Source organism: Acomys russatus, chromosome 13 (genome assembly GCF_903995435.1).
Source record: "Acomys russatus chromosome 13, mAcoRus1.1, whole genome shotgun sequence".
NCBI lineage: Eukaryota > Metazoa > Chordata > Mammalia > Rodentia > Muridae > Acomys > Acomys russatus.
The window spans coordinates 55,141,177-55,156,041 of NC_067149.1; the positions used below are offsets into that span (position 1 = coordinate 55,141,177).

Sequence of the window (14,865 nt, forward strand, 5' to 3'; positions counted from 1 at the left end):
TTATACTTGAGAATAAAATCTGACTACTTTTCTCCCAGCAGCCACCAACTCTCAGTAGCTCCTCAGGTAGGAGTGATGACTCTTGTGCTCATCTTCCGTCCTGCTAGGATGCTGACAGGTTTCATCTTGAGCAGATCTTTTGCAGAGAGGCACAGCTGCTGTGGCTTCATGAGTGTGGTGGCCCTGTTATGTCTAGAAGATGCCGTTTTACTTAAGTCCTCCCTGACCTCTGGCTCTTACAGTTTTCCTGCCCTGGTTTACATGTTTTTTCCTGAACCTTTTTTTTTGGGGGGGGGAGTGTTTGGTTTGTGGGGGAGCATTCTCTGCAATCTGACTGATTTGGAGTGTTTGCATTAACTCCCGCCCACTGCACAAAGAGTCCTCCCTAGTGAGGTCTGTGAGCTGCAGTGATCTATGGCAGTCCTTCCTTGGAAGGCAGGTTGGTGCTATAACATGACTGCACTTAGAACAAGCACTTCTGGAAACCACTGTGTCAATTCTTTTATTTTCATAAACATAGAAACAGCTTAAAATTATATTGCATTTTAAAATACAAACAAATACATAAACACTTTATTGCACATAGGAAAATCTTTGAACAAGTACTACATGCAACATTAAGAACTGGGAAAGACACAAACAGGTTTTGTGACAAGTTTGGCATTATTCTAGGGTGGTAATCACTTGACGTTTGTCCTGACAGAGATCTGTCATGACACATATTGCACTTTTTTTTCCAGCACTTTGAAATCTGCTTTACAAATATTCCTTATATGCTGTGCATTTGTCTTTTCCTTGAAATACACTGGAAAGAAGAGTTTTATAGACTAAGAAATACATACATTGAAAATGAGCTGTCTACACCGAGGAAGTTAAAGAAAAGGTCACCCTTATAATCCTTTGGGAGAAAACAATTGAAAAACCAACCTGGCAAAGGTCTGTAAATAGAGGGAGCTCCTGCAAAGTTTGGTTTAATAAGCATTGGTCTACTTGTGAATGTTTTTTGATTTTAAGAAAATCATTAATAAGTCACATTTTCCTGTATCTACATGCAGATTTTACTTCCACCGAAGCTCCTTCAAATAGTGCAAATGCATGAAGGCTCTGGCTGTTGCGTTCAGTCAGCAATAAATAATATCTGAAAGCTTGTCATTCTATTCATTCTAGACTTGAAATATAAAGTGCTTCTATGACGCTTCATAGTCATCTTCACTTCGATTTGATTATCAGTCAGTTGGTGACATTTCAACTTGTAGTCAAAGGATCTTCCTGGAGTTTCTGTTTCTTGTGTCCCACAATCCTATCTGGAAGGGTTCCAGGATAATGCAAAGTCTGTTTGTGAGGTGTTTATGAAAACGCAACCACAGAGTAGCATCCAGTCACACAACTTTTCTGTGGTGCTACGGCGCAGTCATCTAGAAATATGTGCTCCCTTGTCATCTGGAGGGCTTGCTGCAGACCCAGCGTAAATTCTCCTCACAATCCATAGCAGCAACCTTGGTGTTGTTGAGAGACACACACTTCTCAGACCCAGTCAGGTTGAACCTGTCAAAGCATAAAGACACTCAGATTTATTTCTAGACCATCAATTGCAGCCAGTTTCATGAGAATAAATGGTGCGGTGACCTTTGCCTTTTCCGTTTGCTCCCTCAGTAGAAAGCACAAAACACACATCTTCTTAACCAAGTAGCCATCCTCTAATGTGTAGAGATAATGGGCAACACCACGGGGAATCATTTGTGGGGAAAGTAGATGGGGCTAAAGGCTCTATTTTTCTGATTTAGTAGGCACCCCAGCAGAGGGGTAGTTCATTATCATTTTTTACTTCATAGATCTTTCAAGATGCACAGTTTTAGAGGGCTTAGGGTGTGGTCACAGCTAATGTCACAAAATACTATTTTATTTAGACCATCACTGATTTTTTTGTATTCCTTGGTGTAGGTATACACCTACACCTACACCTAGCTATAGGTATACAACCATGGGACACGTGATAAAAGTCTCTTTACCAGTAAATCAATTTGCTTGTTTCTTTGTTTTTGAGAGAGGGTCTCACTATTAGACTAGGCTGACCTTGAGCTCACAGAAATTCATCTGCCTCTGACTTCTAGGTGCTGAGACTCAAGGCATACAGCATTGTGTCTAATTTAGAAATATAGATTTTAATAATGACATTGTAGTTGTTGTTTCTTCTTCTTCTTCTTCTTCTTCTTCTTCTTCTTCTTCTTCTTCTTCTTCTTCTTCTTCTTCTTCTTCTTCTTTTTGAGACAGGGTTTCTCTTTGTAGCCTTGGCTGCCCGAGACTCGCACTGTAGACAAGGCTCACAGGTATCCACCTGCCTCTGCCTCCCAAGTGCTGGGATTAAGGGCATGTGCCACCACCACCTGGCAATACTGACTTTGTATCAATAATTATACAAATGCAAACAGTGAGAGATGTATTCAAATCTGAGTTTTCAGATGTTAAAGGTTAACAGTAAATTTATAGTATGCTCCTCAAAACTTTAAGTCTAATGTAATAATAGGCAAGGACAGTGTCTTTACTGCTGGTGGAGGTGGTTTTTTAGGTTCATAGACACTTATAAATAGGCGCTAAAATTTATCCTTTGTCCCTGTAGGGATGAAAACTGTGAAAGGGAAGTGAAAGAAGCAATTCTTTCTCAACAACTATCTCATCACCCATTATCAGAAGTGTCCTTGGACTATGTCCAAGATCGCTAAGACTATTGCTCACACAAGTGTTAAGACAAAGTTGTTATTAGAAGGAGACATTGAGTGAATTTTAATAATAAAGGATGCCCGTAAGTAATTCCAAGGAGCATAATACAAACAAAAGAGTGATGAGAGCTGTGTGATGAAGAACTGAGCCTCCATGACCAACAGAACTTAGAAAGAAGAAAAGTTGGGGGGAGAGGAAAAAAGAAATACAAATGAAAGAAGAAAAGGTTTTTTTTTTTTTTTTTTTTTTTTTTTTTTAAATTAAAAAAGAGTGTCAGCCTAGAAAGGACAGAGAGATTTCTTGCGACTTACCAGCTGTTAGATTCCTTGCCATTTGCCCATTTCCATGTCTGATTAGCTTTATTTTCCAGCCGGATCCAGTGTTGCAGTCCACCAGCATATCGCTCCAGAAATACCTGAAAGCACAGTGAAGCTCTGTGAGAACTTGACAGAGCACATGGCTAAGCTGACCATTGCTAGCTGGGCGTGGCATCAGCTTATCTTAGTTGCTGCTCTCTGAAGCCAGGCAACCAAATCACACTCAAAGACTATACAGCAGCCTCTCAGTTTGCTCTTTTAGATTGTTCATACAGTCCCCTATGACTGAGTTTTTCTGCTTGTGAGACAGGTGCCCAGTTTCCACTTTGGAAAGAGCGCAGCGAAACCACAGAAGATCTAAACAAAACAGCACCATTTGATGGGATCAGTTGTGAATCTTACCAGGTCCTTCTTGGAATCAATAACTGCAAGAGTAGCACCATCTTCAGAACAAGAATTTTGGGCCAAAGCCCAACTCCTGGCTGTGGTGGAGAAAAAGTAGCATTTCCTCTGGTATGAAACCCACTCATCTTCACAGGAAGCAACACAGTGGTTGGGTAACTCCAAGTTTTTATACAGGCCAGGGCAATTGTACTGGCCCACTGTGGACAGAAAGATCATTTGCTTTAGTAACAGAAGAAACTAAACCCCCCACAGGTAAACCTAGTCTAGGGGACACTGTGTTACTTCAAGGAAAAAGAAAGCAAGCCTCAACTATCATCTGTGCAGTGCGCAGTGTCCCTCACGACACTGGGGCATGAGCTGAGGGCTGTGTTGTCTTGGTATTATGCTGGAAAGTGCTAGAGTAGAGGGAAAAATCTCAAAAATAACATTGAGGTTAAAAGGAGAACAATTGAGGTTTTGAATTAATAAATGCTCCCACAGAGGACTCTGAAGGCATAGCCTTGGGTGTCGGTTGTCAGAGAAAGAAAGAGGGGCTCATCTCAGGCAGAGGCTAAGGTTCTTCGGGAGGTCTGCGAGGAGCTGGGGGAAGGAAACTTGTCATGAGAAGATACTATATGAAAAATTTCCAATTAAAAAATACAAGGAAAATTTTGGGTTTTTCTTCAAATTGTAGCATTTCTTATTTGTAAAGGCATAGATGTTCTTGGCACACATGGTGGCCAAGCATGCCCAAGCTGGCTCTGGGAGTTTTGGCTGTCGTAATAATCCAGAGTATCTAGTCTGTTGGTTTGAGATAAAAGACAAAAATACTTGCAACTTTTTGATCAATCTACTACTTTTTCTGTCAACCATGAATAAAAAATACACATTTTTTCTAGTTAAATATCTATTCACAAATATATAACATTTACAATATTATATGTAATATAATATATGCAAATATTATGTATATGTACAGAATATAATATACAAATATAAGAGCTCCCTTTTGTAGACCTAAATGTCATCACTTCTACATAATGTATAAATCAGACACTTGTAATATTCATAAAATTGTTGCAGTGTCATTCTGGGAGCATGGGTTGTATTTCATGATGATTATAACTGGCCATTTATGGTGTATGAGGCATTTCTAAGTTGATCAAAAAGCCTGATTAATTAGAACAAGCTATGACCCATTCATTTCAGCTGTATGTGAGTGCTTACTGCTAGCAGGCTTTAAGATAATTCCTAAGTACAGACTCACCAGTTAAGGCGATGAGAGCTATGACTAAGGAAGTGATGATGCACACGGTCAGCACAGCACAAGGGATGGGGACTTGGATGGATCCTTCATGTTGGTTCTCAAAGTGTATGCTGGTGCCATGGTCTGAAAAGGGAAAGAAGCAGCAATGAGTTCAGGCTAAAAGATGGGGCATTTGATATTCCTTGAAGAATGTAAAATTAAAAATAATGTTGTCCTGTTAATATGAAATGTTAATCATCAGTTTTACAGAATTCTCAGGACATCTGGGAAATGTCTTGTTGGCTAGAAACAAGGCAGGCAAAGTGCTGTCATAGTAAGGCATCTTCACTGTATCGTATATTATAAAGTATGTATTTAGCAGGTATAATGGGTATATTTCATAGCTATGAAAATTTTAAGCATATTATTATTTCCTTGTTTTAAGCACAATATAAGACTTTTAAGCACCTGCTTGCCATAGGAGACATATAAAAGGAGCTTCCTGGCTGTAGTTCCTTAGTCTCCTTCGAGTTAACTTTGTTTATAACAGATGAAAAGCATGGGGCAATGTAATAAAGTAAGACACCGAATTTATGCATAAATATCTAAACATAGGATATAATAAAAAATTTTAAGAACTTGATCATACTTCTTGGTAATGCTAGTACAGATATGGAACAATGGAAATTTTTATGTATTAATACTAAAAGTAAACTGGAAAATAGCTTGAAAATTATTTTTATAATGCTATGTATACATAGGGGTTGGAGAAATGCCTCAGTGGTTACGAGCATGTGCTGCTCTTGTAAAGAACCAGTGTTTGGTTCTTAGCACCCATGTCAGGCAGCTCATCACTACCTGTAACTCCAGCTCTAAAGGATCCAATCCTCTTTTGGGTTCTGAAGGGACCTGTACATTCATGACCTACACACTTTTACAGACATAAATAAAAAAATGCTATACACATACCACTGTATGATTCACACAATCTTAGACACACACACACACACACACCCAACCACTACCAACAACAACAACAACACCAACAACAACAACACACCAACACCAACACCAACAACAGCACCACCACCTCCAAGAGAAATAAACCATGTTTTAAAAATGCCTTGACCAGAAATATTCATAGATTTATCAATAAGACCAAGTCCCAAATACAATTTAAATATCTGTCTGCATGAGAGTGAATAAATTCATTTTGGCATATCCACATAAAATAATTCTTAACAATTAAAATAAAACCCTGTTGTATACAATATAATAAATCTAAAGAGAAGAACAAAATCCACCCAATAATGTTAAATGGAAAACATGTATTCATTAAAGATTACAAAATATATATTTCCATATAGATGGTACTTTAGAGTTGCCAAAATACGTTGTGGTGTCAGATATGAGACCTGTGTTTGCATTTATGCTAATTGGAATGGAAGCTGCCCAATATCATAGCGTCATGGGAATATTCAAATATTGATGGGAATTGCGACTACAGAATTGTCATGTCACTACAGTGCACTCCTGTGATATGTTTATTCATGGGATATAGAGTATACCACAGTTAAAATGATGATGTAAGAATGAATGAGAGACATTAAATTTTCTAAGGTAGTTTAAAATAATAGAAACATAACAGTGCTATAAAACACATACTGAGCAAAGTCTTTTCCATTTAACTTACTGTATAAAAACTGAACAAAGTCACAATTACCTTTAACTAATAAGAAATGTTTCTATGTCAGATTTTGGATATGCAGAAATATGTCTGTTCTACCATGTAAATAGATGACTGCAAAAAGGGTAGAGTCGATTTTTGGCTTCAGAGTTTGCATTTCATTTTTTGCAGGGTGAACCCTCAAAATTCAAAACATTGTGTCCCCACAAGAATGCCCCTATAAACTGCCAAATTCTCCAGTGTGATTTTTTTTAATGCGCATGGAAGGTTAATGGGAAATAGCTCCTTGAGTGCAGCTATCACTGCACAGATGTAATCCCACACTTAGGATGCTGATGTCTGAGGATTGGGAGTTTGCAGCTGGCTTTGGCTACAAGGTGAGAACCTATCACAAGAGTGTTTTTTCCCTTATTATAAAAACATTTAAATTTTCATTGTGGATAACTTTTTATAACTAAAACAATATTTCTATAGAGTGTATCTTGAAATTTGTGGATTCTTTTTTCCCCTTAAAGCATTTCCTTACAGATAAGCTTGGAGGGAGATATTGTGTGGCTAGTATCATCCACCAACTGGTACATTTTACAGGATTTTTTCCTTCATGAAAAATCTGTTTTCAGGTCTTCTAAGAAAAGCCTTTATTGATCCTACCCAGGTCTCTTTCCCTCTGTCTCCTCTTTTACACCCGTACACAGTCATCTTCAGAGGTAGTCCTTCAGAGGTTGAGTAATGAGTTCATAAATGGGTCTAGTTTCATTTCTCAACATATGATAGTTATTCAGCTTGGACTCAATTCATCAACAACCCCAGCTCCACAGCAAACACATTCACATCCAAAACAACCCTATACCTCAGCTAGCTTAACCCATCAATCCACCTGCTGGGTTGAGTGTAGAGACCAACTCCCACGTGACACTTTATTTCCATCACTGAGGGTCATTGCTAACCACAGTTCAATCTGTTGCCTAGGCAACAAAACATCCCCCCACTAACAGGGCACTCCTGAGGCCTGTGCATTAACGGAGAGGTTCAAAACAGATCCACTTATTTACTATTTTTCAATCACTGGAAGAAGAGCCTGCTGATTCCATTGCTGCTGTGCTGCTAAGATTAACGTCATGAGATCCCAGGGTAAACATAAAAGGGAAGATGGGGCTGATCTCAGGCCAGGCTAGGAAGTTCTGCATTAGGCTCTTCCTTCATCCCACTATTTGTAATAGTTCTGTTATTATCTGTTTTTTTTCTCATTTTAAGTGAGACATACAGTATGGCTTACTTAGGTATCAAAAAATGAATATTGAACACTAGTTATCGGTACTAGACTTCATGCTTTCAAATAAGGGATGAGGTTTTTTTTGTTGTTGTTTTTTTTTTTGTTTGTTTTGTTTTTTTTACAGCAAGCCAACTTAACAGAGAATCACTCTTAGAATCAAAATAATCCCTTCCTCAACAACTATTTTGGCTGTGTTGGTCATAGCACATTCCTTTATTAACTGGATAGCTCTTAGAAATAACTCTAGCTCCTCTAGCTGCTAAATGCTAAGTGCATGAGGTTTCCCCATCACTCAGAAACAGAATAGAAAAATTCTAGCAATAGGAAGCACAATATGTGTAGAACAGATAGTAGAAGAGAGCAAAGTGTGTAAGGTAATTATATTTTGATAACAACTAAGAAAAATGAATAGTTATAGAATTTGAAGTGATTCACTGGGAGAGAGAAATAGAATTTTAAAAATGGAAGAAGAGAGTTCCATAGGTCATGGCAGAAGATGACATTTTAAAGGAAAGGTTATGTTCTAATAAATCACCACATGACATTGCAAATGTTCGGGTGTGTATAAATCTTTTTTCTCTGAGATTGGAGGCCTGCATGCTTCCAACCACCAGAGAATTCGTGATGCAAACACTGAAGAGACAAGACACATGGAAATCAGGCAAATGCACAAGGAATGGCCACAAACATAACTCTCACATGGCAAGCAGTGCTCATCCTTCATAAGGAGGAGAGAAACTTTCTGCATTATGCAAGGTGGTTATGGGAAAAGGATGGAGAATAGGCTAGGTTGCATAATTTTCCATTTAAATCTAAAAGTTGAGATGCCATAAATTGATTCAAATAAAAAGTGCTCTAAAGGTCTCCTGAAACTCATATATCTCCCTGTTGTACAAATACATTGTCTTCTCATAACCAGAGAGGTATTTATCTACTCCCAGTTTCCTTTTTGACTGACTGAAATAGATCATAACCAAGTCCTCCAAAGACATCTTTCCATTCTCCATTCTACTCCATACATGAATGTAGGGATCATTCCAGAATATAAGAAATCACATGACTTACCCTTCTGCCCTCTCTCCAGATGCGAAGAGCTGTTTTCTGTTATGGAACAGTCTTCAGAATGCATCCTTTTTTTACCCTCTCAAAATCCCCTGGCCAATCTCAAGTGGTCCACAGTGAGCTCTCACTGGAGCTGTCTTCTTCAGTGTCTCAGTCTCTGGGGCGGTTCAGCCTTTATACTCCATTGGGCTGGCTCCACCCCTTTCTCCTACCTTCTACTTGCTTGACTCTGCCAGTTCTCGTTAATTTATGCTCCAGTGGCCTAGACACTTCACCGTGTGTTGTTGTGGTGAGCTGTGGGTTTTCCCTGCTGTCTGAAATGTGCTTTCTCACAACTGTAGTTTAAGGAGGAAGAGATAAATGGGATTTTCCCAGAACCAAAGACATCCTTCCACAAAATTTTAGAAACCTTAAATAACTTAAGAAATGGCATAATCTAAGCAAGGAGTTAAAAGTTTGAGATTTCTGTATTTGATATGGAAAAAGACTGGGAGAGAGGGTGACTTTTTTCATGTAATCCTATACATGCATTTCTTCATACATGTAGCTACTGGTATTTATTGAGTACCCATTATATGCCAGGTGATGCTGGTGGCCGGCCAGAAGGTGTACTGATGAGTCGGGGTTTCAAAATCCCTATCCTTGTGACTCTCTCCCCAACATGGAGAGGTTTTCTTTAGTAAGTTATGGATTTAAAGGTGTGACAGTCACTTCTTTCCCCCAAGGGAGTGGTTCTTTCAAGTGTCATTTAGCCAAGAGTTGCTTTGGTGCAGGAAACAGAAAGCTTGTGGTCTGAAACTTCCTTGCTGTGTTCTAAAACTGTTTATCTTCGGTTATCTATTTCATCGTCCCTTGCTCATTTTCTTGTCATCCTCCACTGTCAGGCTTCCTTTGTCTCACTGAAGAACATCGCTTTCTATTTCCCCAGTGTCCTGTAGGTTATTTAGCTCAGGCATCTGTGGCCTCAGATATTTGGGATGTGACCCACGCACACATATCTTCCCATGAGATCCATCTCATCCAGGCAAGTTCTTAAACACCACATAAAATGAATGCAGAAAGTGCCTGTCTGGTAAGTAAGTGTGAGGATCAAAAAGATGAAAGTGCCACCTCTGGTTAATAACCTTGGTGCTCACAGATTACAGTCACCCCTGGAGTAAAGTCATCCCGCTTGCAGAATAAAGCCTTAGTGAAGATGCTAAGCTTAGGTCGGTTGGAAAGTCCCATACAACCAAGGGAGGCGAGGCAGCAGGCGCATTTTTCATTTGTCTGCTTGAGATATGGACATGTACATATTGGTCCTAATGTACCTTTTTGTTCCCAGTATCTTTCCTGAACAGCAGCCGTGATGATAAGTATGTCACAACATCTTTGTGAGGCACTCATCTCACCAAAGATTCCTAATAAAGGTTCCTTAAATCTAAAGACCTTATAGCCATGAAGAATCTATATATTGGCCTCTGGCTACTTCATCTACCACTTTCCCTCTTCCATAGAACCTTCTTGCTGTTCTACAAGAGTGCCCAGCAGCTCTTCAGGTCTTCAGGTTGTCTCTTAGTAGTTCTCTCTCCATGAGCCTATGTGCCATGCTTTCCCCTAATAAATAAATTAATTAATTAATTCAGTGCCAAGTGAAATGCAGAAAGGTCTAGAGATGATGGAGGAGGACACAAATTAACGCCAAGAGCAGTGTTCTTCTAACTCATGCCTGTCGATTGGGATGAAGTTTTTATAGAGTTCCATACAGAAAAAAAAAAAAAATGCAGCAAGCATCATCACAGCCAACCTTTATTACAAGCTGGTCCTTAAATAAATTCTTTATAAGCAAAATTCATTTACCTTTAAACTTAAAAAGGTTTTGATTTATTATGTATTATGTATATGAGTCATGTATATGAATATTGGTTTCCACAGAGGCCAGAAGGTTCCCTGGAGCTGGAGTCACAGGCAATTTGTGCCTCATGATACAGTGCTGGGAACTGATCTCTGGTCCTCTGAAAGAACAGCAAGAACTCTGAACCGCTGAGTCAGCACTGCTGAGCAACATCTCTAGCACCACATTTATCCATTTACATGGTGTGTGTGTGTGTGTGTGTGTGTGTGTGTGTGCGTGTGCATGTGCGTGCGTGCACGCGCGCGCGCAGCAGTGTATTTGTAGAGGTCAGAGGACAACTAACTTTCACAACTCATATTGCTTCTTTCCTACCATGTGCTTGCTTACTTTCTGGGGATCCTAATAAGCTCATCAGACTTGACAGCAAACTCCTTTACCATAATGAGTCATTTCAGTAGCCCCTCTCTTGAGCTTTGCTGCAGACACCACCAGCAATCCCTCAGTGTGCAGTTGCATTGACAGGACTGGCGCCCAGTGTCTTCAAGTATCAATGCTAAATATGATGCAGGTTTCATTCGCATGCTGGTGCAATGTACTTATGTTTACTTTCTTTTTTTAAACATTTTTACTCTAGGAATTGATTTATAAGGGAGAGTGGGGTAGGCTCCATGCATGTGTCTTGAAATCAAAGGACGATATGTGGGAGCTGGTTTTCTCCTTCTACCACACATGTGTCTTAGGTATAGGATTTGGCTCCTTGGGTTTGGCAGCAAGCTCCTTCACCTGCCTGGCCATCTGGCTGGTCCTTGTTACTGGAATTTTACATGATCAAGTCATGATTTTAAAAGTTCTAGGTTTCAATCCTCCAAATTGTCTAAAGGCACAATGTGCCCCAGACATAAGCCTTCTCTTTCTCTCTGCTTTCCTTCTCAAGTATGGACATGGTCTCGAAGAAGAACTTTACCACTCTGGGCTCCTGCACACAATATTCCTATAGCACCAGGCCTCTGGATCAAGGGATAAGAACAAAACAAAGTTTCATGAACCATTACAACTGGACAATAAAAATATGGCCACTTTTTGATTTAAAATGTTTGAGTCTCAGTCAGATGTGGTAGCTAACGTTAGTAAGTCTAGCACTTAGGAGACTGAGGGAAGAAAATTGCCACAAGGTCCAGGCCAGCCTGGGTTGTATAGTAAGCTCAGGTTAGGATGGGGTAAAGAGTGATGAGACTTGACTTGAACACACACACACACACACACACACACACACACACACACACACACACACACAATTTGGGAGTCTGTTCAGAAACACAGTATCTGGTGTTCTATCATAGATTTCCTGTAGCTGGGCTAAAAGATGCCCAGACCAGGATTTGCTATTTGCTTTTTGATCAGGGATAAACTTACAGAATTAATTCACTTTTGCACTGTGACATGGTCATTTCCTCAGGATTGAAACATGTGTCTCAGAGAAGCAAGAACTCATCAGATTTGGAAAGCAACATGGTTCACAAGGACACCCCACTCTCACCCTTGGGTGGGGAGTGCTGAATAAGCAGCAAAGAGTTGCTGAAGAGGAGGAGACTTTCTGGATATTCTGGCTAGGAGTTGTTGACCCTTTGTGCTCACTAGTTTTTGTTTGCCAGTTTGAAACAAGATAGGGTCATCCAAAAAAATGGAACCTCAGAGAAAATACCTCCAACAGATTGGCTTATAGGCAAGCCTGTGGGCATTTTACTAATTAATAGTTGATGTGGAAGGACTCAGGCCAGTGTGGGAACTGTCACCTCTGACCTTGTGGTCTTGGATGATATAAGAAAGCAGGTTGAGCAAGCTGCAGGGAGCAAGTCAGTAAGCAGCATCAGTTCATGGTCTCTGATTCAGTGTTAGCCTCAAGTTTCTGCCCCAGGTTGCTTTTGGTCATGGAGCTTATTACAACGACAGTAACCCTCAGTAAGACATGCCTTTTCCTCTCTGGCTAGACTCAGGAGCCTTAGTTATTTTCCTGTGTCTAAATACATGACTGAAACAGCGTAAGGAAAGGGTTGAAAAAGTATATAAGCCATCGTGGTAGGAAGGGAATGGCAACAGAAACATAAGGTAACTAACTGGCCATATCACATATACAATTAGAGATGGGGGAGGGGGAGGAGGAGAGGGTAGGAGAAAGAAGGGGAGGGAGAGAGATGGCTGCTCAGTCTACTTGGCTTTCTCTTTCTTATTCTCTGTAACTCCAACCCATAGAAGGCAGCCAGCAACATTTAGGGTGGGTCTTCTCTCATAATTTTGGTTGTGAGCCTAGCGCAGTCTCTCCAGCCCATAGGGTGGGTCTTCTCATTTGAGTTACAGTTCTCTGGAAATGTCTTCATAGACACACCCAGAGGTCTGTTTCCTAGGTAACTAAATCCAGTCAGGCTGTCAATGAGGGTCAACCATCAAACCATGTAAGTGTGAAATTTAATTCTTCTAACTAAGTTCTAGCTGTTCTTGAAATGTGAATAATCCCCAAACAGTTGGCAAATAAACAAAGTGAAAAAAAAGTTTTTCAGAAAGAGACTCTTCCTGTCATGCTTTCCCACATAACCTGCTACACAGGTCACATGTTATTGACTTTTATTCTGTTTCTTAAGGAAGTTAAACCTGTTTTCACCTAGAGGGTGTGTTCTTGTTTTTGTTCTTTATATTTTCAGGTTTTTTGTTTTAATGTCTATGCCTTTTTGTTTACACTTAATACCACACTTTACGTCCACAGCCAGACTTTCCCTAACCACCACGAGAAGAACCTCCCATTCACCTGCACCAGTGATTTCACTCTATGCTATCTGGAGCTTTCTAATTTTACTTATGTAAGCCTTTAAAATCATTGTCACTGTCTGGATTATAACACTGAAGGAACCCACAGAGTTATTGGATGACACATGAAAGAATGCAAGTCTTAACTCAAGAATTTGTTTACCGTGTAGACTTGAAAAAAAAATCTACAAAATTCCACAGATCACTGGCTTTGCTACCTGTAAACCAAAATCACTTCCAGTGGCTTATGACAGTTACATGGGCAACTGTGGACTGAAAATATTCTGTGGATGACAGGTGTGTGTTGTTACCCTGCACAGTGGGAGTCTGGTGTATGATGGCTTTTCATTTGAGGAGAGGCACTAGGAGGAGGTGATCACTGAAAATTCTCAGCATCATTGCTGATGCAATGCAACATGTCTGCTGTGTGTCAGGAACTTGGGCAGACAGAGGAAGCTGCCACATCCTAGTCACCGCTAAGAGAGTTCTTCTTGCTAAGATGCTCACTCAAGTGCTCTGGGTTTCTCACTTCATTAACCACAACCAACAGCACTGATCCTCTGCATACACACTTACATATACATTCACTTGTGCTTGTTATGTACAGCATAGTTAATATACATCTAATGGATATGACACTAGTCAAAATGATACCTAGAGTTCTTATTGTATATAATATGACAAATAACCTTAAGCATACGCCATTGATATATGTTCTAAAAATCTGAATGTTCCTGGACAGTCTGATAGGTAAGCCTTATTTTAAAAATATTTGCTTTTTCAAACAGGTAATCATGATCTCTCATTTCCCCTCATATTCTGTACAGGTCAACTCTCCCAACTTTCCCTCTGGTCTTAAGGAAGGCCATTTGAGTTACCATTGAGGGCATGTTCTTACTTTTGTTCCTTATACTCAAAGATTTGTTTTTATAGATAACTCTTCTTTTTGTATATTTAACTCTACATACCATCTCTGCAAACAAGTCTCTCTCCTGAATCAAGCACTTGCCTTTTTTCTGAAGTCATTTTTATCCCTACCTGGCTTTACAGGGAGATCCAAAGTCCAAGTTTGTGTTTGTTTGTGTGGTTGTCATTGTTTTGAGACAGGGTTTCTCTGTGTAGCACTGGCTGTCCTAGAACTCTCTTTGTAGACCAAGCTGGCAACTGCCTGCCTTTGCATCCTGAGTACTGGGACTAAAGGCATATGACACCATGGCCTGCAGACAAAGTATTTTATTGAAGTCAATACTCCTATGAGTGGGTGAATGTCATACCAATAAAAAACTAAACAAGTTGCTATGAGTGTCTTTGGCGGGCTTCCTGGCTATCACACACCCTCGTGTCCTTCAAGATCTTTAAAAAGGATGAACTTTGTGACAAAATTTTATCAACCATCTTTCTTGTTCCCCCACTCCCTTCTTTCATGTCATATTGCTTCTCTCCTTCCCTTAGATTGGAAGAGGTAGACATCTTTCCTCTTACACACGAGGGGACTGTTAGAGGCTGTCCAGTTCTTTTCTGGCTCTTGCCTGCTGTCCTGCTGTG

At 39.9% G+C, this 14,865-nt stretch overlaps 1 protein-coding gene across 1 annotated transcript; it reads right to left on the reverse strand.

The window, feature by feature from the left end:
- Positions 1-1,414: 1,414 nt before the first annotated feature.
- LOC127197517 (early activation antigen CD69-like) lies at positions 1,415-8,815 on the reverse strand. The gene is made up of 5 exons (XM_051155450.1): positions 8,691-8,815; positions 4,687-4,809; positions 3,438-3,637; positions 3,030-3,133; positions 1,415-1,545 (listed from the first exon to the last, which is right to left on the reverse strand). The coding sequence occupies exons 1-5, from the start codon at positions 8,752-8,754 to the stop codon at positions 1,437-1,439; spliced, it is 600 nt and encodes a 199-aa protein (XP_051011407.1). The 5' UTR covers positions 8,755-8,815; the 3' UTR covers positions 1,415-1,436.
- Positions 8,816-14,865: the final 6,050 nt, after the last annotated feature.